General features: G+C 42.9%; 1 protein-coding gene across 1 annotated transcript; it reads left to right on the top strand.

The window, feature by feature from the left end:
* The first annotated feature begins 23,511 nt into the window (after positions 1 to 23,511).
* Positions 23,512 to 26,715, top strand: rpl8 (ribosomal protein L8). The gene is made up of 6 exons (XM_031282291.2): positions 23,512 to 23,582; positions 24,034 to 24,177; positions 24,276 to 24,417; positions 25,123 to 25,341; positions 25,507 to 25,622; positions 26,519 to 26,715. Exons 2-6 carry the CDS (start codon positions 24,040 to 24,042, stop codon positions 26,675 to 26,677), a joined length of 774 nt encoding a protein of 257 aa, XP_031138151.1. The 5' UTR covers positions 23,512 to 23,582; positions 24,034 to 24,039; the 3' UTR covers positions 26,678 to 26,715.
* Positions 26,716 to 27,066: the final 351 nt, after the last annotated feature.

Genomic DNA, 27,066 nt, shown 5'->3' with positions numbered 1-27,066 from the left:
AAACACATTTTCTTTGACATTCTGATTCTTACTACCATATACTGCATGTAAGATAATATTTGATTGGTGGATTTATTAAAGTAATGTAACATCTCAGACTGAATCACAAACAGAGGCAGAACCGGACCAGACTTGCATCAGTCAGTCTCTTTGTTTTGATGATCTTTACGTCTAAATCAAAGACCAATCAATCCAATTGTTGGTCTGTGTGTTTGTGTGTGTGTATTTGTGTGTCATTCTGTATATGTCTTCCTGTCATGTGACCTACGTACCTCCAGGACTTTACACCCATGACTGAAGACAGACTGTAGTTCAACAGTGAAATTACCTCTTTACGGTTTGTCCTTCAGGAATCATAGAATCACATGGTGACCTGAATGCAACATGGCTGTCTCAAGGCGAACACACACACACACACACACACACACACACACACATACACACACACACACACACACACACAGGATGGTGTTGTCCGTGTTTTAGAACTTTGACCCTTTAAGTGTGTTTTCAGTTCTTTAAAGTTGATTGTAACATTTTGGTCGCCTTAGGCACGCTATATGGTCACAGGCCCTTAAGCTGCCTACACATGATCCACGGCAAACTGTGAGGTAGGCGCAGAGCAGAGAGGCCAAGCGCAGGTATACGTCATCATTGCCTTTGCCATTGGTTGCGCATTGAAAGCTCAGCAGCAACAAGGTCAAAGTTGAAATAATTTGAACTTTGAGCGCAGCGCTCGGCGGCAATTCCAAACGGTGTGCGATGCCAAGGGTAGCGCTCAGCCTAGTTGGGCAGCACTGCTCTCCCCATAGAAAAACAATGGAACGCCTTGCGCAGAGCGGTTTTACCGCGGATCATGTGTAGGTGGATTAAGGAGTCGGTCGTTCATTTCTGCACCTTGCTAACCAAGCTAGCTAGCTAGCGCTAGCTGATAACTTAATGTTTCATTCACACACTCGTCAATGCGTAAGAAAAGCGCATTGCCATCGGCAGATTAATGACAACTTTGTTCAGCTCATTTTCTGTTACCAGTGTCGCATTAAAAGACTAGCCAGCTGTCCACAGCGGGCTGCTTGGTCCCTCCACTTCTCCACCGCAGGGAGACTTCTTTGCTAAGAGAACAGATGACTGCCCAGGAGATGGACAGCTAGCCATCTCCCAGCAGATAGTCTTGCATTGCCAGACCTTCCTCCACAGCGCTGCGGAGGAAGGTCTGGCGAGTCCACACAGCACTCCAGGATAGGAAAAAATTGTGCTCTGGTTTATTGGCAATTCTTTAAAAAAATCACAATAGCCTTGGGCGGCGCTAAGCGACAGATGCCATAACGGCGCCTCTGCAAAATAGCCTCGGTAAGGAACTTGTTTTGGTGGAACATGCTCGTTCAAAAGTAGTTTTAGTCATGCAACAGAAAACTCAGATTGGACAGATAGTCTAGCTAGCTGTCTCAATTTACCCTGCAGAGATCTGAGGAGCAGTTAACCATAGTCCCCTTAATATTCCCAGTGGATCAGCACCTTTAGTAACTTTCCAAACAGAATCTGACATTCACACCCATTTTACGCTTTGATGGCCAGCAGGATTTAAACTTCTCTATTTTTTTTAAAGGAAGTGTTCCTAGGAAAGCTTAAGGAAGATGTGTCTGTGGTAAAATGTTTTAGTCAGATACAGTCAGAGGTCAAAGGTCACCACACTCCCAGCTGGTTTTGGATGTAAATACCTTGGTAACCATGACGACTGCACTGAACTTCCTCTTTACTGCTGGGGAGGTTTTGGCACCCGTTGCTCCTGGCGACAGATGTTGGTTAATCCTCGGTTTCCGTCTCTCCCTCTTTCAGTTCACCTCTGTCAAGGCCTCTCCTATTTAAAGGACGTCAAAATAAAAGCATTGAATGCTGACCTTCTGTCAAAATAAGAGTGCACACACCCAAAAAAAAAAAACATTCTTCCTGCCTCCTTTCATCTTTCATATACAGCCACTGTTTCCATGTTTCTCCTTATTTAAAGCACTGGTAACTGAGGGAAGCCCTGCCACTACTTCCTCCAGATTGGACGATAGAAAGTCTGTGAAATATAAAAAAATTAAACTCTAGATTCTTTTGGATGCGTGAGACTTTCTGTAATGTTGTAAAGTATGATCAGTACTGCACTTCAACCTCAGGTTGAATATTGCATTACGACATTTCTTTTGGAAAAATACCTGCCAGACCCTTTGGGGGTTTTAACAAGTGTTCATGTACTGAAGTCTATTGTATGTACTGAAACAAAGTTTTTCAAATGTCATTAAAGAAAATGTTCTGCATTTTGGTAAATATGCTTATTCACTTTCTTGCCAAGAGTGAGATGAGAAGATTGATATCACTCACATATGTATGGTAAATATGAGGATACAACCAGCATCTTGTTAGCTTAGCTTAGCATAAAGACTGGAAACACTTGGAAACAGCTAGCCTGGCTCTCAAAATAATCTGCCTACCAACACATCTAAAGCTCACTAATTAACATGTTATATCTCATCTGTTAAAGCTACGTGTATGCTCTGTCACTTTTTAATGTTTCTGAAACTATGTCATAAATGACCTGTAACAGCAAACAAGACTAACAGTAATACAAAAAAGAATGATATAGTTTTTATTTATGCCTTTACCCGGGTCTGATTTTTCCTGGGAAGTGACAAAATGATTTACGGTAGGCAGATCGGCTCTACAGTAACACATTCTGACGGGTCACAGATTTCAGTGTAACACCGGAAAAGCCTGTGTTAGCTATCCAGCCAGGTAAATCTAGCAGGAGATTTCTTTGTATAGGCCTAATTGTAATTTCATTGTATTTTAGAAGTTGTCTGTTTTAGTTATGGCTGATACTGGGACAAAGCCATCACAGAAAAAAGTAAAATTAAACGAAGAACAACTATAAGCTAAAAGGGAAAGTGACAGACAACGGTCGGGCTTTCAACAGATACGACAGCAAGTGTGGTAAAAACACTACAGTTTTTGTCCAAAGCAACCGCTAGAATCAACACAAACTAAAAGTTACAAATAGCCACTTTAAATCTAAACACAAACATGTAAAAACAGCAAATTGTTGTTTTATAAAGGGGTTATATGTGGGACTATTTCTTAGCTAATGAAATGCTCTTTGGCCTTAGAATTAACACTCTATACTATTGTATGTAGTTTTTGTAGCTAATTAACCAGACATGCTGATGTTTGCAGCTTACATCTTAGGGTGCTGACACACCAAAAAGACGGGCCGACCGTCAGCAGAAAAGCCAGTCGGACTGATCAGTCAGGTCCCCGAGGTCCAAAAAATGCCTCAGAACACACTGAGGCGACGCCGACTTGAGCGTACCATATGCGCGTGCGCAAAACGTAATACGTCTCCATAGCAGCAGGCGGCGTAACAGTCTGATTATTTCCCAGAAAATGAAAACCGGCAGCTGATTGGACGAACACGTCACGTGGTTCTTTTTTCTCCGGAAATTCACAGCCAGACTGTCATGGCGGCTTGTTCAGAATACGATCTCATATTTTACTAAAATAGTTCACCGAAACATGTTTCTGAAAACATTATAAGCGAGAAATAGGCCGTGCAGTTTCTGAATCTGTCTTCATTTCAGATCAACAAAGGTCAGTTTAAAAGATTTTCGTCAGATTTTGAGAGGCTCAGTCCCGACTGCCCTTTCTCCGAACTGAACATGTCGGGTCGGCCCAAATGAAGGCCGACGGCTCCTCGGACGGGACACACCGGACAGACTCGAGTCACCGACCTCGCCAGACGGTCCGACGGCCGATTATTGGGCTGGTGTGTCAGCTCTCTTAGAGCAAAGAAAAAACACATTAATTTGTTCCTCAGCATTTTACTGTTGTGGTTTTGGTTTTGGAAGGGCCTAAAAAAGTACTTAAAAAGTATCAGGAGAAAAAAACTTTACTTTCAGCCAAGTCTGTTAATCAACAGTTGGAAAGCAGTCAGAGAGCTGTGGGAGACAACACATCTGTTTGTGTGTGTGTGTGTGTGTGTGTGTGTGTGTGTGTGTGTGTGTGTGTGTGTGTGTGTGTTGAATCTCCATCGCAACCAGATTCCGGAATTTCTCATTACAATGTTTATTTTCCTGGTTAAAATAAACAAAGTGAGACAGAATGACAGGAATGGGACATCCTGTAAGCGGAGAGCCGCAGTAATGAGCTCTAACCAATCAGAGACTAGAGCTGTAGTGAGGTCACTTCCTCTAAGCTCCAGCCATTGGAGGGAAACTCCAAAACTGCAGCTGTTTTTTTATTCAGAACAAAATGTCTTTCTTGAGTGTGTGAACGCTGCAGCAAGTGGAGAAGACAAAGAGACGTTTTAGTTTCTGATGACTGAAGCAACACATACGCGCACACGCACACACACACTTATGCTAATGAAGGTTTTACTCTTTACCATTTCAGAGACTATGTTGATGATGATGTTGTTGTTTTCATCGTGGTTGCCATTAGCTGTTGACATCAGGAAGTAGAACAGCTGGCGTAACTGGAGGCATCGCCACAGCAACATAGACCCACAATGCCTCTGGTGCAAAACAGATGTTCTGTCCACGGGCGAGAGACCTAAATAAAGAGTGAGAGACAGTTGTAGTAACATGACAGCTGAAATTTAGGCAAAATGAGTTGCCTGGCCCTTATTGACCCCCTCCAAGTTCCCATTTAGTAAAAATAACACACACATAGCTGTACACAGCACATACTTGGCAGTTTTCCAAGATGTCATACACTCAGGTTTTCTGGGGTGCCGGTTCATTTTAGTCAATTTGATTAAGCACAAATTTATTAAAGCAGCTATAATCAATATTTGAAACGGGCAGGGAACATCACTACAGACCCATCACACCCTGGACACTGTACACCAAAACAACCAGACACACAAACACGCCATCACTCTGATGAACATCAGTCATGTCAGAAAACAATCCCAATGCAATAACCCTGTAACCTTAAAACATCCATTATGAACAATGGATCAAATTAATTATCACCTGAATAAATAAATCCAGGTATTTGTCAGCGTTTGTTTTACATATTAAAAAGCAGGTGAAAATCTGATTTGAAAAAAAAATAGATAGCACAAAAATGCTGCAAAATACTATGTAGACTAACCATTTAATGCTTTTTACTTACTGTGCGGGACACTGGCCCTGACCCACCACCCTATAGGATAAGCGTTTTTATGGCACTTTAAAGAAACATGTTACAATGTGCTTTACAAGAATAAAATAAGGATGTAAAGCATCAATTAAACACATGCATATAGCAGGATATTTTTGTTTGGATCCTAAAATGAAAATGTAAAGATAATATTAAAAGAAATTACATTAGAAAAACATTTTAGGGAAAAGGCAGTAATAAAAATGAAAAAGTTAAATAAAAAACTAAAATGCAAAACAAATAATCTTAAAGTTGTGGCTGGGTTGGGTCAACGGATAGAGCAGGCGCACATGTACTGAGAGGTTTATGCCTCGACGCAGAGGTCCAGGGTTCGAATCCGACTTGTGATGATTTCCTGCATGTCTTCCCCCTCTCTCTCTCCTTTCCACCTAGCTGTCCTATCAAAATTAAAGGCAGAAAAGCCCAAAAAAATTAAAAAGTTGTTTTTAAAAGCAATAAAGACAAAATAAAAACCTTCATGATAATTAAGCTCAAATCGTAACATCTGACACATGGACTGCAATAACTAACTATTTATGTCCTAATTTTTCTCCTGCAGACAGACGAGACTTCCTCACTGCCTGCACAGGGACGTATAGGCATTTCTGAAACAAACAAGTCCCACTAAATCAGCTGAGTGATGAAGTCATGATAGTTCAAAGAGAAAACACACATTACTGAGGTCAGATGGGAAATATGAATCTGGACATTCACTGTGTGTGTGTGTTTGTGTGTGTGTGTGTGTGTGTGTGTGTGTGTGTGTGTGTGTGTGTGTGTGTGTGTGTGTGTGTGTTTGTGTATAAATACCATGACTAATTAACGTTTAAATTCATCCTTCCTGGTCATAGTTCCCATGGTGACCGTGGGAGAGACTGAGGGGGAAGCATTGACTGTATTGTTTTATGCATTCCCACTGGTACAACATGCGCGCTCGCGCACACACACACACACACACACACACACACACACACACACACACACACACACACACACACACACTGTACTTTTTGCTGGTCTCTATTTCTGGATTGCAGTGGTGGAAAGTAACTAAGTACATTTACTCAAGCACTGTACTTCAGTACAATTTTAAGATATTTGTACGTTATTTGAGTATATTCATTTTGTGTCACTTTACACTTCTACTCCACTCCACTCTGGAGGCAATTATTGTACTTTTTGCTCTACTACATTTATCTGATAGCTTTATTTTTTTTATTTTTTTTTATTTTATTTTTTTATAATATTTTATTTTAATTTGAGACAATACAAGAAACTACAAGTGATACAAGACATGAACATAAACAGACAAAAACAAAAAAATAAGAGAGTTAGTAAAATAAAACTAGCAGTTGCAGTGCAACATTTAATATTTCATGTGCTTTTTCAGTCAATTTTCAAATTCCTACCCCTATATATATTACTCTAGGCCATTCTTCTTTCAGGTATAATTCTAATGGGGACCATTCCCTTACAAAAATATCAAGCGTATTTATTTAATATATCTGATAGCTTTAGTTACTGGTTACTTTACAGATTTAGATTATTAATACAAAATATAAATGTTGATGTATTATTATAGGTTAAACTACCAGACAGTATATACACTTAGCTCCACCTTTACCAGCTGCAACATTAAAGTGATGAACACATGAATGCATCAATAATTAAATTCCATTGATATAATATATATTATTCTGAAATGGACAATTATGCATAATTGGTACTTTTACTTTTGATACTTTAGGTATATATAAACTTTTTATTGTTTGTTTTATATGCAGACATACAGAACAGAGAAACACAAACTGAACAAGAACAAAAACCCTCTGCGGTCTCGAGGAAAATAAAACAAATAAACAAACAGAAATCAGACCTTGCCTAGTCACTCTCCTCTAGTTCTTGTGGCGCTGAGGTCATTAGGTCTGATTTGTTTTGTTGTCTGTAAAAAATACCCCAACCACTTTTTTTTATACAAAGCGAGTGGGGGGGGGGGGGGGCCAGCATTGAGCTATCATTTTCTTGGTTGCAGTTGAGCCGGCTAGCCAGATTTTCCTATGTCTCCCAAGCAGGTGTAATTTAGAGTCGTCGTTAAGTAACAAAACAATCGGGTCAGTAGGAATTCAACATCCTATCACATCAGATATTATTGATGTTGTTTTATTCCAGAACTCATGCACCTGTTCACACTCCCAGACCATGTGCAGGAATGTTCCAGTTTGTTCAGGTTGACAGAACGTGCAATAGGGAGTTGGAATGACTTTAAAGACGTATCTCTTCTGGGGAGTCCAGTATGTCCTATGACATATGTTGAAGTGGATATACTGGTGGTTTGGGTTCTTGGAACAGTGGAAAATGTTGTCCCAAACGGGATCCCAATTAATTGCGTTCCCCTCAGGGCTCAGCTCTCGCTCCCATTTCTTTACTATTTGGAGTTCTCCTATGGATACTTGCATCAGTTTAGCATACATCTTGGACACTAATCCTCTCACAGGGAAATCAACAAACCATTTAATGACTGGGTGCGGCTCAAGACTGTTTCCCCATGGCACTCCATAACATTTTAGTGCTGATCTTAAGCGAAGATAAAGGTAGAAAGATGTCCTGGGGACCTCAAAACTAGCTCTCAGGTCTTCAAAACTCAACATTCCTTTCTAATTGAATAGCTGGTCTAAAGTATAAATACCTTTGTCACTCCACTGCTTACAAGCAAAGGGTTTGTTACCAGACATTAAGTGTGCATTGTGCAAAAACACCTGCAAAGGCAAGGTCTTGCAGTCTTAGACTTCCCGTGAGGTTTTGCTCTATTTCTCTTCATGGAACTGTAGATGAGGGGTCCATCCACACTCTGAGGGCCCGTAGCTGAAAGGCTCTGTGATACCCTTTAAGGTTGGGGAGGGTCAAGCCTCCCGTGTTTGTGGTACGTTGTAGGGTAGGGTATTTTAGCCTAGGTTGTTTATTGTTCCAAATATACTGCCGAATTAAGGTATCAAGTTTCTTCCAGAAATGTATTGGTGGGGGTAAAGGGATCATTGTACTTAAGAAATTCACATGAGGAACTATGTTCATTTTAACAACAGCAATCCTGGACCGTAGTGATGCCGGCAGCGCAGACCAATTGGCCAGATCCCTTTGAACACTACTCAATATAGTTTCATAGTTGTCCTGGACAACTCGCTGTAGCGATGCATGTATGGTAATGCCCAAATATGTAATTTTGTTTTGGGTTGGTAATGTAACATTAATGGCTGATGCCACATGCCTGTTGTTCAATAAAAGAAGATTAGATTTATTCCAGTTAATTTTATAGCTGGAGATTGAGCCAAATTTGTAGAAGATCTTAAGAATTTTTGGAATCCAGTCCTCAAGATCAGAGATGTACAACAAAATATAATCTGCAAATAATGATATTGAGCTACTATTGGATTTAATCTGGACATTACAGATTTTATTTTTCCTTGTGGCTTGGGCTAATGGTTCAAGAGAGATTGCAAACAGCATGGGGGAAAGCGGGCATCCCTGCCGTGAGCACTGCTCGATGGGAAATGGCTGAGAATGCAAGCCATTGGTTGAGACTATGGCCATGGGATTCGCATATAAAGTACACACCATGTCAATGAATTTGGCCCCCAAACCAAGCCTCTCCATTACTTGCCACAAGTAGTTCCACTCTAGGCGGTCGAAAGCCTTTTCCGCATCCACTGATAAAACTGCTGCTGTTGTTGGAAGGTTTTTGGCTCTTCTATTACATGAAATAGTCTGCGTACATTGTCTACAGCATGACACTTTGGTATAAAACCTGATTGGTCGGAGTGGACTAGGTTCTCAATAAAGCGTTGTGTTGTGTAAATCTAAGCGGAGTGCCAAGACTTAAATAGCTTATAAAATAATATACTTAATAATAAAGCTTAATATCAGTCCCAATGAGGCTGATGGGTCTGTAATTTGAGCACTCCGTAAGATCTTTGCCCTTTTTGGTTATAACAGAAATTAGTGCAGTGTTGGTTTGTTGGTGAAAAGTACCCTTCTCTATGGCTGAAGTTAAAGCTTGTAAAATGGTACGTCCTAATATGTCAAAATACTGTAGAAGAAGTTCTGATGGAATTCCATCCAACCCTGGCGTTTTCCAGTTTTTTAATGCTGATTTAAGTTCCTCTAATGTTATAGGTTGACCCAGTTCTTCTGCCTCCTCTGGGTCAAGAAGAGGCAGATTTAGTTCTTTTAAGAACTTATGGCACTGTGTCGGATCTGGGTTGTAGGAGGACTCATACAACTTTGAATAGAAGGATTGAAAAGTGGCGCTGATATCTTTAGGATTTGTTGAGATACCTCGGCCTGTGCGGATGCTGTTGATAGTAGCTCTGGATTCGCTTTGTTTTTATTTCAGAGCAAGCAATTTGCTTGGTTTACAGCCATTAAAATAGTCATTTTGCCTCACTCTGTGCATTATGACCTCAGCTCTCCTTCTTAGCCAATCATTTAGCTCTGCTCGACTTGTGACTAGAAGAGTATGTGTAGAAAAACAAGTCTTAAGAGACTGCTCTAAAGATTTACAGCGTTCTTCCAACTCCGCAGTCCTTGCCTCTCTTTTCCTCTTCAAGTTGACCGCGAAGGAGGATTTGAAATCTCTAATAAATCATTTAGTTGCCTGCTAGTTAAATGCAGGGTCAGAAACTGAGTCGGTATTAATTGATATAAACTCAGCCAGTTTGGCTCTAAATTCTGCATCAAAATCTGTGTTCTGGAGAAGGGAATTATTAAATCGCCATCTCCTAGATCTTTCTCCTAACATATCACAATGGAATGTGGTTATCAGCGCATTGTGATCATGATGATGTTGGTTCTATTGCTTTCATGTGGAACATTGCCTTAAGCTCACTGGAGCACAAAATATTATCAATGCGGGAGTGGGTGAGGTGACGTGTAGAAAAGAAGGTGTAATCCTTGCTAGTAGTGTTGTGCATCCTCCATATATCTGCTTTAAACATGTCTGATATATGTTTTTGGGCTTTTGTGTGATTGACCCCTGACCTATCCTGATTTAAATCTTGTACTGCATTCATGTCTCCCCCTATAATTAGTGAATATTCATTGAGAGAAAACAACTCATTGGTTAGGCGCAGGAAAAAACTTTCATCATATATAGACATTATCATATATATTATTATATATATTCATCATATAGATATACCGAAAACAAAGGCTATTTTCCTACTCCTTATCATGGTACATATATAAGATATCGTGCCTGATAGGTCTACTTTTGTCTACGGTGAGGGTGCATTTCCGCGACAGCAACACAATGGAGCCCTTGGTTTTGGTGTTGTCACTCGATGAGGCAGCAACCTTGAAGTATTTATTTTGTAGACAATTTTTACGTAAATGTGACTCTTGTATAAGCGTCACATCTATGTTTTTCCTTCTTAAATAGTCCAGAAATTTAGCTCGTTTGATCGGCCCATTTAGCCCTCTGATGTTAACTGAAAGGATTGAAAGCTAAGCCATCTTCAAAATTGACACGCGTACATGTCTCGAGTACCCTACTGGAATTCGCTGATAAATTTGTAGCAAAGGGTGAACTGTTAGCTCTGAGCAAAGTGTGATAAAAACATAAAAAATAAAATAAATCCCTTAACCTCTGAGACCGCAGACCCCAACTCCTATCTGCAAGATACGTGGCCACATCAAACGCAACACGCGGAAACTCCAGCCCACAATTACCCCTCCTGTTTAAAGTCACAGGTACGTTGAAACAGGTCTGATAAACTTATTCTGCTAAATATGAACAGTGTTACAAAAACCCTAGAACTAGGTCGTAACCAGCTATCAAATTCTGAAATACGCTATGTGAAAAACACACCAATCTAGTTGGAGTAACAGAGTATAAGCTGAACAGACAGCATCCATCATGTTCTTTCAGTCTGGCTACATTTTAACAAACATAAGCTATGTTTCCATCCACACGTTTTTATCCGAATTAAGTGATATCGAATGTAAAATGCCTTATGGAAACAGTAAAATTCGATTGAATTTCATGAATATCGACTCAAATGAAATACGTTCGGTCTCATCGGATTTTATCTTGATCGATATACAACTTATGCGATAAACGCTGATGGAAACGTTATTTGCCGAATAAATAATGAATTGCAATTAAGTTTTAAGTCATTTTATGGTTGCAACCCGCCACAAAACAAAGAAGAATAAGTTTTAGTTCATTTCCGCCCAGTATCTGTTTGCACACATGGCGGGTGTCAACAAAGACAGATGTTAAGTGGACAAACAAAGAGACGCGCTACCGGGAGTGCCAACACAAATGTCCCTTATGATGCAACGATCGTCTACCACAGCCTGTAGTACGATTGATGGCCAGCCCTTTCTATTGACAAAATCCCAGCAGCGGGTCTAATCGGGACGTGAGTCCCGTCTATTGCGCCATACACCTGTGGCACAAGGTGCGCTCTGGAGTTACGCAGCAAGATATCATGCGCCTCATCCACTCCAGGTAGGTATATATACCTTCGCGTCATCCTCGTTCGTATGGCATTGCACACGGCGTAAACACAGCGGTGCACGGTGGTTTTGCTGACTCCAAACGTTTAGCCTACCACTCTGTACTCTGCGCATGTAGCCAATTTGTAGAGCGCAATGGCGATACGCTTCTCGGTTGGAACCGGAGGGCGATAGCTTGCGACATCTGGGGAAAGGGACGGGCCAAAAAAATTATACAACAGGTCAAATGTTGTCTTGGTCATCCGAAAATGCTTCAACCAAAGGGTTTCCGTGAAGTGTCTCTGAACCACGATCTCCCAGAACTGTTTGGAGCGCTGTTGCTCCCACACCACAGTCCGCCTGCGTTGTCGTCGGGCATTTACGTGCATCTGCATCATCATAGCAATGTGTTGATAGTGTCGTTGTTTTCTTATTATAGCTTGACATGTCACTATCAGCTGGCACATAAGCACTATTACAACTTGTGCAATATTGATCATTTGTTGGTAGATGGCATGATCCATTTTGTCTAGCAAAACTTTGTTCGCAAAAGTTAGGTTGAATGTTGTGCGATTCAGTGCGAAAATGAATGGAAACACCTTAACATGTCTAAAATCAATTCGATATACCAATTTGATCGCAAAACAGCATGTGACGTCATTACGCACAGGTTTGTATTCGCTTTAAAGCCGTTGGATGGAAACACACTTTCACCAGCTTTATTCGCATGAGTTTTTTTTACCGAACTTCAGATAATTTGATTGACAAGTGGATGGAAACTTAGCTACAGACTGTAAACTGACCAGCCAGTATTTATCATGTACATTCAGTCTGGTTAAGTGTCCCTTTAAAGTTTGGCTCCAAAACTTACATAAAGTGTCCTTGGCATTTATCATGCTCTTTTCAGCCCAGTTAAATGTCAAAAAAACAGATTATAAACTGAGTAGCCAGCATTCATTATGTTCTTACAGTCTGGTTAAATGTTCCTTCAAAGCTTGGCTCCAAAACTTACATACAGCGTCCTCAAGTCAAACCTGGTACAGTAGCCCTGATACTGCTAGTCCACAGCTGCTGGGTCCGATAGCCTCTGCCTCACCGTCAGCTACAGCACCAGCCGCGTAGTTCCCCCCACCATCTTCTGGTTCCGTTATTGGCAACAGGCCACGGTGCGGAGCGGTTCGTGTGGGTGTTGCGTCGTCCTCCATATCCACCTCCCGATAGAAGATGCTCGCATCTGTGGCTGTAGTGGAGGTGAACTCTCTCCCTCCGTGGGTCGTTCTCAGGGTTAGCGAGTTTGAGGTGCCTTTAGCATGTAGCTCGTGTTGTGTCTCTTCAAACTCCCGAGGCCATTGGATCGTGAAAGTGCCGCAGTCCGGTTGCAGTTGCATCGGATCACGTACCGTAATTTCCTGCATCTCAGGCTCTGCCCTGATGTGTTGCGGCGAGGCATTAATTTCCGTTAGCACTCTCTTCACTGCATTGTAGATCACTGATTAAAGCATACTTCGTTGCTTTTCCAAGACCTGAGCGATAAAGTCCTCCATGTTCGAGACTGCGCTAGCATCAGTTGCTATGTTAGCCACCGCTCTGCTATCCGCCGCCATGTTAGCAAATTTCTCTGTCTGAGTAGATAGTTTAGACGACAACGAGACATGCTTTTCCGTGCCTGCAGTCAGTGATAACAGATAACAGAAATGATTTGGCGTCGAAGAAAAAGGAATAGACCAGGGGCCTCATGTATAAACGTTGCATACGCTGGTTTTCACGGACACTTTGTGATGTATAAAAAATTTCCTTGACGTGAGAATGTGCGCAAACTGTTGAGCAGTCGTGAGACTGTGCGGACAGTCCGCAAAGTCTTTTCTGGCTCTGTAACGTGGCAAATTCTAACTGAAAAGTGCCAAAAATCACCAAACATTACAAAATAAAGTTTCCACTTCACTTACTGGCATACGTCTGTGATGTTGTCTATGAAAAAACATAATTTTATCCGCCAATACTCGGATAATGTTTCACAACTTTCACACTACTAACTATTTAATTTGCAGGCTACTTAACCTCTGTTAAACATGAAGATGGGAAATTAATGAAAAATCCACTTAGAAAATACTTTCAGTCATCCTCTGTATTTCCCATAGATGAAATATCTACTCATTGTGCAACAAAACGATCAGCACGGAAAATGGAATAGTGCCTGTGATTCTGTAGTTGCTGAGGCTCAGACATCCATGGCGCACAGGAGGTGGGACGCACGGATCCATCTCCCCAGGAACAAACGCTGTGTTGGGTGGGCAAACTCATGTGATGTGTAATTGATCCCGTGGATCATTTGTAGGCTATGTAAGTGAACAAGGTGTACCCGGTCCACCAAACACTGGGCCGTCTTGACTGTCTTGATTCTGCACATATTTTTGTTACTGTAGTCCTATTTACTATTTCATTATTTCATCCATGCGGGGCAGGTCTCCCTCGCGCTAGACTCAGTTTCACTGAGCCTACTAACACGTAGAAAATCAATGGCATTATATCAGTGAGTTCAAACTGCTTATTGTGCATAATTTGGACTGACACTGAGATGCATGTTGTTTGGTAACTGGTGTGGCGCTGCCACTATTCTCTTGATTTCCAGTTCAAATTTTTTTTTAATTTCTGCCATGGTTCGGTGCATTCACCACCTGGTCACCATATGCCACTCTGGGCATTTTCTTTTATTGCTTATCCAACATGACAAAACTACAAAAAAAAAAAGAATTCTCGCCTCCACCCCCGTGATCAGCACCTCAACCTCACAGTCGGTGAAGTTTTTTTTTCCTGTCTGCAGAGGTATTACCCATTGTGATTGGACAAAGAATGATGTTGGGGGCACATTTATAGTCATTTCCATATTAATTTATGGGAGGAGGCAAGGCGGGGTCTCTGGCTCGTTCACGTGCGCTCAATTTCACGTGGATTGTCATGTATAAAGGAAAGGTGCGCAGGACCTGGCGTACGCCCGGTTTTATACATGTGAATAGGCTCGTACGAGATGAACTGCGCCTCGCCTGTAAAATGGACAAGAGCAGGCAGCAACAGCCAGGGACAGTGACAAAAATCCGCTGTCAAGTTGGACAGTTTCCAGCCGATTCCAGCAGCCTTCAGGCTGAACAGGAAGTGACAGAAACACTGTGGTCCGATTCTGATTTAATAAAATGTTATCAGACCCATATATCAGCTCCTACACAGTCTCAGTTGTTTTAATTATGACAGAGTAGCTCTCAAAATGCTCTACATGCAATCTGTTTTAATTAACAACACACTGTAGATGATCCATAATCAGAACGGATTTAGTCTCTCTGACTTCTAAACATAACTATCAGCCACACAACATGTGTTCTGTACATAATAAGCCTTTAAATCAGACAAATAGCAGTTAAAATCCCTCCAATTCAAAATCAATAAAAAGTTTATATAAAACGTCATCATGTTGAGTCGATTGTGAACCAATCAGCTGTTAGATCAGCTGAGAGGCCGGCGTTTCCCAGCATGCCCTGGATCCGTCTGGGTCTTGCAGTCGGTGAAAAGCAACTGCTCTGTCTGCATCCAACGGGGTAAGCTTCGCTTCAGAGCTCGAACCTCCTATGGCGCCATTTTGATGCTACAAAGCGATCACCCGACATTAGCATTCCATTGACTGCCATTCATTTTGACGTCACTTTGACAGCAAATAACTTTACATCTGAAGCGTTTAAAGACTTATTTGTCCATTGTTTATTTCTAAAGAAACACGACAATGTATAAAAGTCTCCATTACCTTGTATCTCACGTTATGGCTCCGTAGCAGACGTTTTTGTTAAAATAGGCTAACGATTGTGTCATAACCACGCGACTTACTGTCGCATAGCAGAGGAATTACCGTATAGTACAGGAGAAGCTCGCAGGCAGTTTCGACTTATTAAGTTTAATTACTAATGTTAACTAGCATTTTAGTTAGAAATAATTAGCCTGTGTCCATGTTATCTCCTTACATATACCTACGCTCTCCTTCTCTGCAATATTAGGAATGATTGAGATTTGTCTTGGCACAGCTACCAGAAGACTTACAACTTTCAGACAGGTTGCTCACGTCACATTTACGTCGTCTCTCTCAGTTGGAGGCTGCGCAGTAACGCTCGGCGCTCACCGGAAAAGTGCTTCTAATATCCTTCACTGGTCTTCGTCCAGAGCAACGGGACCTGTTGGTCCATTCTTATATACTGTCTATGCCGGCATCTCAAAACTGCAGCCGCCTTAATCTCGTGAGGTTATCGTTGGCCACGTGTGCATGACATCAGAGCAAGTCGGGATCAAGTCAGACACAAATCTAACCGGCATGCATTGGGCGGCGATCGCTGGTGATCAATTCTTCGCAGACCTGGCTCATCTCGAACGAGCCTAATATTTCTGTGCGTAGGTACTTTTCAGGTTTTGGCCGTACGCCATCTTCTGGTGTGAAAGCTGCGTAGTCTTTTATAGCCTACATGAGGCCCCTGGTTTTTCAATGAAATGCGGAGGTGGGTAGGGATCTCTAGCTTTCTGTGTCCATCACGGTTGCTGGTCACGTCATCCCTTGAATTCATATTTTACCACTTTAGGTATAGTTTGATGCTATTACTTTTGTATTTTTACTTGAGTAAGATTTTAAATGCACTGCCATAAAATAAATTTCTTACATTGTGGTATTGATTCTTTCCCTTAAGTGAAGGATCTGAAAACGTATTCCATCACTGCCTGAACTTAATTTGGCTTCATTCTGGATCTTTCTGTCTGCAGTATATTAGCACTTACATATCTGGTCTTGTCTTCATGTCTTTGAGATCTAAAAGCAGTTGTTTTCTTCTTTTGATCTTATCAGCTTAAGAGGACAGAGGAAGGTTTTTTCTAAAACTCTTTGCTGTAAATATATTTATAAAATGTATAAATAAGTTCCTGTATGACTTCAAATTAGACTTATGCTCACATTTGTACTACTTTTGTCATTAATAATGTTCTATAACTGCAGCAGGAGGTGAGCAGAATCACATATTCTGATAAAATCTGAGAGAAACGGGACAGGAAACAGGATTTTTCCTCCAACAGTAACAGTAAAATATACAGAACCGTCTGTGTGTGTTGTTGGTGTTTCAGCTCTATTGTTCTGTTTTGTCCCAGATCTGACAAAGCTAACTGTATTAATGATGAGGAGGCTAACACACACACACATACACACGGTGCAGTGTTAATTGTTGGACAGCAGAATGGAGCTCTGTTGTCACATCTGCAGATCTCTGCAGTTTCCTTCTTACAGAGTTCAAAGGTTGTTCCACCACTGGGAGGTCAGAGGTCAAAGGTCACCACAGCCGCTCCCCACTGTCTGATGTCTTAATGCTTAAACTTGAGTCTCGGGGTGACTGCAGTTTATGTTCCTCTTTGTGAGGAAACTAAAGTTTTTAGTTTTCATCATCTCAGCAGCATTACTCTCAGGACTCAGCAGATGGCATGTTATTGAGTAGGATTTACTGCAGGGTTAACATGACAGATAACAGTTCATATATAGACGATGAGCAGCACACATATAAGGATCAGCAAGCCTATTAATCCAAAAACAGACATTCTTTCTTCCAGACTAACATTTAGTGTGCTGACTGAGCGTGCTTGTTGCCACCATAAATCAATTAATTCTTTAAATGTTAAAGCTTAAGCTGTTCTCCAGTCTGAGTCTTTCAACCTGCAATAATTTCGTTGACCACTATGGAAACAAGTTAACACATCACTTTATAAAGTTGACATGTTAGCAAAAAAAATTGCCTATTTGTACATCCAGCAGACACAGAACAACATGATGTGTTAGTGTCCACCTGATGGAAGTAAGTCCAATATACAATTTCCTATTACCTCCGTTTTTTGACTCCGCCAACTCCTGAGGGAAATATCTGGCTCTTTAGCTGCTGAATGTTCCACCAGCTAGTCGTGAACTGTGTCTGTCTGCTGTTTGGTGCTGCAAGCCAGAGAGCTTTTTTTATTGTATTATATGTATGAGAGCAGTGAAACTCGATAAAAACAGTAATGTGGAATGAAAAAGCACAACATTATCTGAAACAAGCTAAAAAGCCATGTAGCACTGAGCAGAAGACTCGGGTGATAATTCTCTGTAGGTTTGTCACTATGAGCAGCACTGTTCACATTACTCATTTTATCCATCTGATCACAGTGTTTCCTACTGATTCCCACTGACTCAGAGGTGTACTTGCTTTATCAGCTGGTTCCAGTTAAAGAGGAGCAAACTAGTCAGACATGTTATAGGATCTGAGTTAAAAATAGAGCTTTACTGCATGCAGCTAAAAACTGTCACACTGACCAAATTCAAGTAGTAACAAAGCACAATAACTACAATCAGAGGTTGTTTTACCTGCAGTCGCAGTATGCTTCTGTTGCCAATAAACTGGATGAAAAGATTTAAGTCTGATTCTTCTTCTGCTGTTCGGGCACACATTCAGAACTCTGATTCATCCAAAATATAATAATTTGAAAGTGAAACTGTTTTTGTTCAGAACAATTCTCTGTTGCATCCCAACACAAGCACCCAGCACTTTTTTGTATACTGCTAGCTGTTGGGAAAGACACAATCTGCCTGCATTTGGGGTCCTATCGTCCTGGCCACCATTATCTGGAGTCCCACCATGATCATCAGCACCATCTGGAGACTAACATTCTCTTGACAACCATGCTTGTGGAAGATTAGAAATTATGTTTATTGATCATCCATCCATCTTCTTCCGCTTATCCGGTAGCGGGTCGCGGGGGTAGCAGCTCCAGCAGGGGACCCCAAACTTCCCTTTCCCGAGCCACATTAACCAGCTCCGACTGGGGGATCCCAAAGCGTTCCCAGGCCAGGTTGGAGATATAATCCCTCCACCTAGTCCTGGGTCTTCCCCGAGGCCTCCTCCCAGCTGGACGTGCCTGGAACACCTCCCTAGGGAGGCGCCCAGGGGGCATCCTTACCAGATGCCCGAACCACCTCAACTGGCTCCTTTCGACGCGAAGGAGCAGCGGCTCTACTCCGAGCTCCTCACGGATGACTGAGCTTCTCACCCTATCTCTAAGGGAGACGCCAGCCACCCTCCTGAGGAAACCCATTTCGGCTGCTTGTACCCTGGATCTCGTTCTTTCGGTCATGACCCAGCCTTCATGACCATAGGTGAGGGTAGGAACGAAAACTGACCGGTAGATTGAGAGCTTTGCCTTCTGGCTCAGCTCTCTTTTCGTCACAACGGTGCGATAAATTGAGTGTAATACAGCACCCGCTGCGCCGATTCTCCGACCAATCTCCCGCTCCATTGTCCCCTCACTCGCGAACAATACCCCAAGGTACTTGAACTCCTTCACTTGGGGTAAAGACTCATTCCCTACCTGGAGAAGGCACTCCATCGGTTTCCTGCTGAGAACCATGGCCTCAGATTTAGAGGTGCTGATCCTCATCCCAGCCGCTTCACACTCGGCTGCGAACCGATCCAGTGAGTGCTGAAGGTCACAGGCTGACGATGCCATCAGGACCACATCATCCGCAAAAAGCAGCGATGAGATCCCCAGCTCACCAAACTGCAACCCCTCTCCACCCTGACTACGCCTCGATATCCTGTCCATAAATACTACAAACAGGATTGGTGACAAAGCGCAGCCCTGGCGGAGGCCAACTCTCACCTGAAACGAGTCCGACTTACTGCCGAGAACCCGGACACAGCTCTCGCTTTGGTCGTACAGAGATTGGATGGCCCTGAGAAGGGACCCCCTCACCCCATACTCCCGCAGCACCTCCCACAGTATCTCCCGGGGGACCCGGTCATACGCCTTCTCCAGATCCACAAAGCACATGTAGACCGGTTGGGCATACTCCCAGGCTCCCTCCAGGATCCTTGCGAGAGTAAAGATCTGGTCCGTTGTTCCACGACCAGGACGGAATCCGCATTGTTCCTCTTCAACCTGAGGTTCGACTATCGACCGAACCCTCCTTTCCAGCACCTTGGAGTAGACTTTACCGGGAAGGCTGAGAAGTGTGATACCCCTGTAATTGGCACACACCCTCTGGTCCCCCTTTTTGAAAAGGGGAACCACCACCCCGGTCTGCCACTCCTTAGGCACCGTCCCCGACTTCCACGCAATGTTGAAGAGGCGTGTCAACCAAGACAACCCCTCCACACCCAGAGCTTTAAGCATTTCTGGACAGATCTCATCAATCCCTGGGGCTTTGCCACTGTGGAGTTGTTTAACTACCTCAGCAACTTCCACCAGGGAAATTGACGACAATCCCCCATCATCCTCCAGCTCTGCCTCTACCATAGAGGGCGTATTAGTCGGATTTAGGAGTTCCTCAAAGTGCTCCTTCCACCGCCCTATTACCTCCTCAGTTGAGGTCAACAGCGTCCCATCCTTACTGTACACAGCTTGGATGGTTCCCCGCTTCCCCCTCCTGAGGTGGCGAACAGTTTTCCAGAAGCACCTTGGTGCCGACCGAAAGTCCTTCTCCATGTCTTCTCCGAACTTCTCCCACACCCGCTGCTTTGCCTCTTTCACGGCAGAGGCTGCAGCCCTTCGGGCCCTTCGGTACCTTGCAACTGCCTCCGGAGTCCTCTGGGATAACATATCCCGGAAAGACTCCTTCTTCAGTCGGACGGGTTCCTGACCACCGGTGTCCACCACGGTGTTCGTGGGTTACCGCCCCTTGAGGCACCTAAGACCCTAAGACCACAGCTCCTCGCCGCAGCTTCAGCAATGGAAACTTTGAACATTGTCCACTCGGGTTCAATGCCCCCAGCCTCCACAGGGATGCACGAAAAGCTACGCCGGAGGTGTGAGTTGAAAGTCTGTCGGACAGGGGCCTCCTCCAGACGTTCCCAATTTACCCGCACTACCCGTTTGGGCTTACCAGGTCTGTCCAGAGTCTTCCCCCACCCTCTGACCCAACTCACCACCAGATGGTGATCAGTTGACAGCTCTGCCCCTCTCTTCACCCGAGTGTCCAAAACATACGGCCTCAGATCAGATGAAACGATTATAAAATCGATCATTGACCTTTGGCCTAGGGTGCTCTGGTACCAAGTACACTTATGAGCATCCCTATGTTCGAACATGGTGTTCGTTATAGACAATCCATGACTAGCACAGAAGTCCAACAACAAACAACCACTCTGGTTTAGATTAGGGAGGCCGTTCCTCCCAATCACGCCTCTCCATGTGTCTCCATCATTTCCCACGTGCGCGTTGAAGTCCCCCAGCAGAACTATGGAGTCCCCCACTGGAGCCCCATACAGGACTCCATTCAAAGTCTCCAAGAAGGCCGAATACTCCGAGCTCTTGTTTGGTGCATACGCACAAACAACAGTCAGAGTTTTCCCCCCCACAACCCGCAGGCGGAGGGAGGCGACCCTCTCGTCCACCGGGGTAAACTCCAACGTAGCGGCGCTCAGCCGGGGGCTTGTGAGTATCCCCACACCCGCCCGGTGCCTCACACCCTGGGCAACTCCGGAGAAGAAAAGAGTCCAACCCCTATCCAGGAGTATGGTTCCAGAACCGAGACTGTGCGTAGAGGTAAGCCCCACCAGATCCAACTGGTAGCGCTCCACCTCCCGCACAAGTTCCGGCTCCTTCCCCCACAGAGAGGTGACGTTCCACGTCCCCAGAGCCAGCGTCTGCTGCCCGGGTCTGGTCCGTCGAGGCCCCTGACCTTCACTGCCACCCATGTGGCAGCGCACCCGACCCCAGCGGTTCCTCCCACAGGTGGTGGGCCCATGGGTTGGAGAGAGAGGTGCCACGTAGTTTTTTCGGGCTGTGCCCGGCCGGGCTCCGTGGCAAACCCGGCCACCAGGCGCTTGCTGACGGGCCCTCCATCTGGGCCTGGCTCCAGACGGGGGCCCCGGGCTTCCTCCGGGCAGGGTCACTCCATCTCTACCTCGTTTTTTCATAGGGTTTTTGAACCATTCTTTGTCTGGCCCCTCCCCTGAGACCACTTTGCCTTGGGAGACCCTACTAGGAGCACAAAGCTCCAGACAACACAGCCCTCAGGTTCATAGGGACACACAAACCTCTCCACCACGATAAGGTGATGGTTCCAGGAGAGGCATGTTTATTGATGTGCATGATTAATTTTTCTTATCACTGATTATAAAAAAAATGTAATCCTCCACATGACCTTGCTGTCCAGGCAATACTACAATAAATAAATAAAATGATTTTTAGCTTTACTGTTAGCTTAACTACTATCTGTCCGTACACAGGTCTCACATCTCCACATGAAGGAGGTAAGAACTGTATTTTAAATGTTGAGAGACTCATGTCTTTCTTCAAGGGGTTGGCAGACCTGAACCACATGTTTGATCAGCACTTTTTTGTATTTTATGGAAAGGAAAGTGTGCTATAAAATTGTACTGATACGACCAAATTTACCACTTCTATGTATTGTAAAGTACGTTCTTTACTGTGATGAAACTAAAAGTAAATAGTAGAAGAATGATACAAAAACAAACACCCCCCCAAAAAATATGACTATAAAAGTAGCCTACTTTCGGCTGATTTTGATCAATCAGAGCTTTTTATCAGATCTGTGTCCTCACAGCAATACAAACCTGCAGAGGCGTGCATTTTAAAGAAAAGAATGAAGGATAAAGAACAGAACAAAAACTGTGTGTGTGTGTGTGTGTGTGTGTGTGTGTGTGTGTGTGTGTGTGTGTGTGTGTAGGCATGTTGTACCAGTGGGACTGCATAAAACAATGCGGCATCATAAAAACTGAACCACATATTTATCACCTGCAGTTTCAGCTTGTGTGTGTGTGCTCATTAATCACAGCAGTGTTGTTCCTCCAGCGCGACGCTCTGATCTCAGGAGGGTATTCATCTGTTGCTCAACACCTTTACTTCTTCTGTGGTGAGAAGAAACACCCAGAAGTCTGAGCTGAACTCATTAAACAGAGAGCTGAGATGACTCACATGTGACGTGTTGGTTGAATGTATCACTGAATTTACACTTTTAGAAGGCACAACATAAAGGAACCAGTCGCCACAGATATTATAATAAAGACCATACAAAAATATTTTAGGAAACATTCAAGGCAAAGTGTATAATACAAGCTACTTCATGCAGAGTGATGCAGCCCAAGCTTATTTTAATTGCACTACAAATGTTAATATAGGTCTCCTGCATTGTGTTATGCAGGAAAATAAACAAGAGACTACGGCCATGATTGCCCCATGATATTAACATTTAGCTGTTGAGTACAGCCATGAGTACAGCCTCACAGAGCTGCTGCAGCTTCTTCTTCAACTCTTATTGCATTTTACGAAAACTAAAGCAAGGCCTCCCCCTAGAGTCAGAAGCATGACAGGACCACCAGCTGACCTGCATAGATAGATAGATAGATAGATAGATAGATAGATAATATTTGCTTTTTTTTTTTTCTTTTCGAACTACTCCATTTGCTAATATTGCATAATTACCCCCACAGTGGGATCTAGCTATTGTTTATCTGTCGTTCTGGGGTTTTATTTTGCCTACTTCTGGGTCACGTGTCTTTCTTTCTTCATTCTTCAGTTGAAAATGGAGAAATGACAAAAAGGAATTTGGAAAACGAAAATATCCTAAAATTGTTGTCTGCGAAAGTCACAAAAGACACAAAAGAAGATGCTTTAACCACTATCCAATATGAGCTCATGCTGTATAATAAGCATAGACATATATAAAATATATGATATATAAATATATGATATGATATGAAAAGATAATAAGCATAAGGGATGAGCTATCTCATTTTACTTCCTACACGGATATGTTTATCTGCCTCCAACTCCCATCATGCACCGCGGTGATTTATCCGGAAGAAAACCTCTGATTTTCCCTTGAACTTCCTCTTTCCGTCAACGGAGTTTAGGTAGGACATTGACTGTCTGATTCCCCTTGTAAAATCTGTTCTAAATCATGTTTTTCTTAGTTCATCCACTTTAAACAAACAGTTCTAAATGTGCATGAGATGTATAAGAATGTGTCCTACTGAGTATTTTAAAGGCAGACATTTGTTTTGACGCGTTTTGTTGTGGTTCTGTGGCTGAGTGATGACATGGTGCAGTAAGTAGCGGTGACGGCTAAAAGGCCGGCAGACGCTACGCACAGAACGGATCTGTATTTTGTCTCTTATGTGAGCCGTTAAGAGAAGCTATAGATAATGGAAGTTGTGTACCAAATGGCTGCTTACGTTACATTCACGTAAGAAGGGTGAATGTGTTTAATAGTCGGTAATTAGCTGAAAGCATTAGCAACAGGCCTCAAAAGTTAGCACTCACATGTCAAGCTGGTAAATAACGCCGTCTATCTCTCTGTTTCAGTACACGATGGGACGTGTAATCAGGGGACAGAGAAAAGGTGCGGGCTCCGTGTTCAAAGCCCACGTCAAGCACAGAAAAGGTGCCGCTAAACTCCGTCACATTGACTTCGCTGAACGCCATGGTTACATCAAGGGGATTGTAAAGGTAAGTGAGGACTCTGGCACTGTTGTAGGAGCAGATTGAAGTCACCACACTGGTTATTGGTGAACAAACACTAACATTGTTTTCTTCTACCCTCTCAGGATATTATCCATGATCCCGGCCGTGGTGCTCCCCTGGCCAAAGTGGCCTTCCGTGACCCATACCGCTTCAAGAAGAGGACAGAGCTCTTCATCGCTGCTGAGGGCATCCACACTGGACAGTTCATCTACTGCGGCAAGAAGGGTAAGAGACTTTCAAGAGTTCAGCATATAGAAAATGAACACAGATCACTGTTTTGACTATAGTCTGTTGTCCTAGCTCTACCCACAACCTAGCTCCAACATTAAGCCCTTCTTATACATGCAACTATATATGTCTGTCTATCTTCATCTAGATGTTATAGGTCTCTGTTAAGTAAATGATCCAAATTGGTTTACAAATGACAGGATCGTTACAGATGCATTGCTTGCACAATGTTAAGTAATGGGTTTTGAAACTTATTTTCAAGTTTTACATGGCATTGCCTTTTTTTCATTCTAATATAAAAGATCGTGTAATGTCTTCAGTTAGTTGAATGGTGTAAAAGTAAAATTGCCAGCACATGTTAAGTAATGAGGTTTATGTCTGAAATGTACAGCCTATCTCTGAACTGGGAAATTTGGTAAATATGGGTAACATTTGGAGTCCGACCAGTAGAAAATGGATGCATCTCTGCCTCCATTTTTTTCAGCAACTGCAGCATGTTTGACTTTTTTTAATGACTTAGTTAATTTATGCTGCCTCAAAAGTTTATATTTTGCGCATGTTTAAACTGGGCTCAATTTTAGAAATATCAGCAGCATTTGTTTTAAAATGCAGTGCTCGTAATCAGGTGAAATTGGGGTCACGTTGGATGGAAGTGTTTCAGTACAAAGCCCATGTCTTACGTCTTATGTTTTTATCCCACAGCTCAGCTGAACATCGGCAATGTCCTGCCCGTTGGCACAATGCCCGAGGGAACCATCATCTGCTGCGTGGAAGAGAAGCCCGGTGACAGAGGCAAGCTGGCCCGCGCGTCAGGAAACTACGCCACAGTCATCTCCCACAACCCTGAGACCAAGAAGTCCAGAGTCAAGCTCCCCTCAGGCTCCAAGAAAGTTATCGCCTCTGCCAACAGAGCTGTTGTCGGTAAGGACTCTTAATGTGTCTGGTAAAGCTTCAAAGTTTCCTCATTGTCACTATGACGTTACTTTGGAAACAAACGTTTGTGAACTGAAGAATGTGATTGCACTTTCTTCGTTCTTTCTGACTTTCTGTGTGTGTGTGTGTGTGTGTGTGTGTGTGTGTTTAAAGGTGTGGTTGCTGGAGGTGGTCGTATTGACAAGCCCATCCTGAAGGCTGGTCGTGCCTACCACAAGTACAAGGCCAAGAGGAACTGCTGGCCACGTGTCCGTGGTGTGGCTATGAACGTAAGTGAACTCAAACATACTGCAGCTATGTTTTCTGTGACTCAAACCAGGTACAACTGATTTCATGAAGTCAATGCAGGATGAGGAACAGTGAGAGATGAGATGTTGACATATTTGAAGGACATGTTTTGTACATTCTGGAGAAAGGCTCGATAATGCGGGACTTAAATAATTGACTGTCTACTGAATCGTAGGGGAAGAGTATTTTTTTTTTAATGTACTGATTTAAGGAGAAGCCTTAAGGTGGAGAACAAGGTGGTTTTCTGTTCTATACGGAGTTAGAGGTTATCACTTTTAATGTCTTGTCATTTCTGCCTTGTTCCCCACAAGTTCTCATTAGCTTATGGTAACCGTTTTCCAAACTTGTGTTTATCTCTCAAAAGTTACTAGATGTTTTGCGACATTGCACATATTGCATTAAATGGAGCACTTTTTGAGCACTTTTTTAGATGTGCAAAATGGTTCAGCTGCTGGGTTAGACCGTTTGTCTTTTAAAATGTTTTGGTAGCGACTTTGTCCAGTAAGGTGGCGCTGATGAGAGGATTTGGTCTTGAATGTAGAAGCATTTTTGAGGGACAGACCACTTAACATTTCCTAAATGGATGGTGTGAGGGTCTACATTTGTTATATGTATATGATACAATTATATGTATCACGGCTCAGTAAAAAGAAGCTTGTTTGGTGCTGGGTTTCTGGAGCCAAAACGGATGACTATGCTATTCTGCCAACAGTTTGACATTTTCTGTACAGCTTGTTTGTGCCAGTCTCTGCACTCTGGAAATGAGGCACAGTATTCAGTACATTTTGGGTTTTGTTCTCTTGCTCAATGCAAGGATGCAACTACAATAACAAATGGTTTCCCTCCGACTGATATTTTCTTTCTTTTCTCTGTGCAGCCCGTTGAGCATCCCTTCGGTGGTGGTAACCATCAGCATATTGGCAAACCCTCAACGATCAGGAGGGATGCACCTGCTGGTCGCAAGGTCGGTCTTATTGCTGCCCGTCGTACAGGCAGACTGCGTGGAACAAAGACCGTACAAGAGAAGGAGAACTAAATCTGACTTTCTTGATAATAAAAACGTGTTCCAAAAGACTTCTTTTGATTAATTTCTGGGTTCACACACACATAAAGATCAAATGTGGGACAGATGTTTAGAATTGAGAGGTAAAATGATAAACAATTTGCCCTTTCCACAGAAGACTTATTTGGCACTTCACAGTAGAAAAAGCACAGGTGTAAATGATGCAAGTAATGATTGCTGGTCCAATCATTGTCACGGCTTACCTGGACACTTTAAGAGTACCGAGTTATTGTAAATGTTGCTAGTAACACTAATGTGCTTTTTCTACTCTGACAAGTCTAAATGTTTGCAATGAAACTCTTAATCTTGTATACTGCTAACACAAATTTTCTGCTTCCAGCTGGACAAATACAAGATTTACA

The sequence above is a fragment of the Sander lucioperca genome, chromosome 8 (genome assembly GCF_008315115.2).
Source record: "Sander lucioperca isolate FBNREF2018 chromosome 8, SLUC_FBN_1.2, whole genome shotgun sequence".
Lineage (NCBI taxonomy): Eukaryota > Metazoa > Chordata > Actinopteri > Perciformes > Percidae > Sander > Sander lucioperca.
This window is presented reverse-complemented; position numbering and strand designations above follow the sequence as displayed.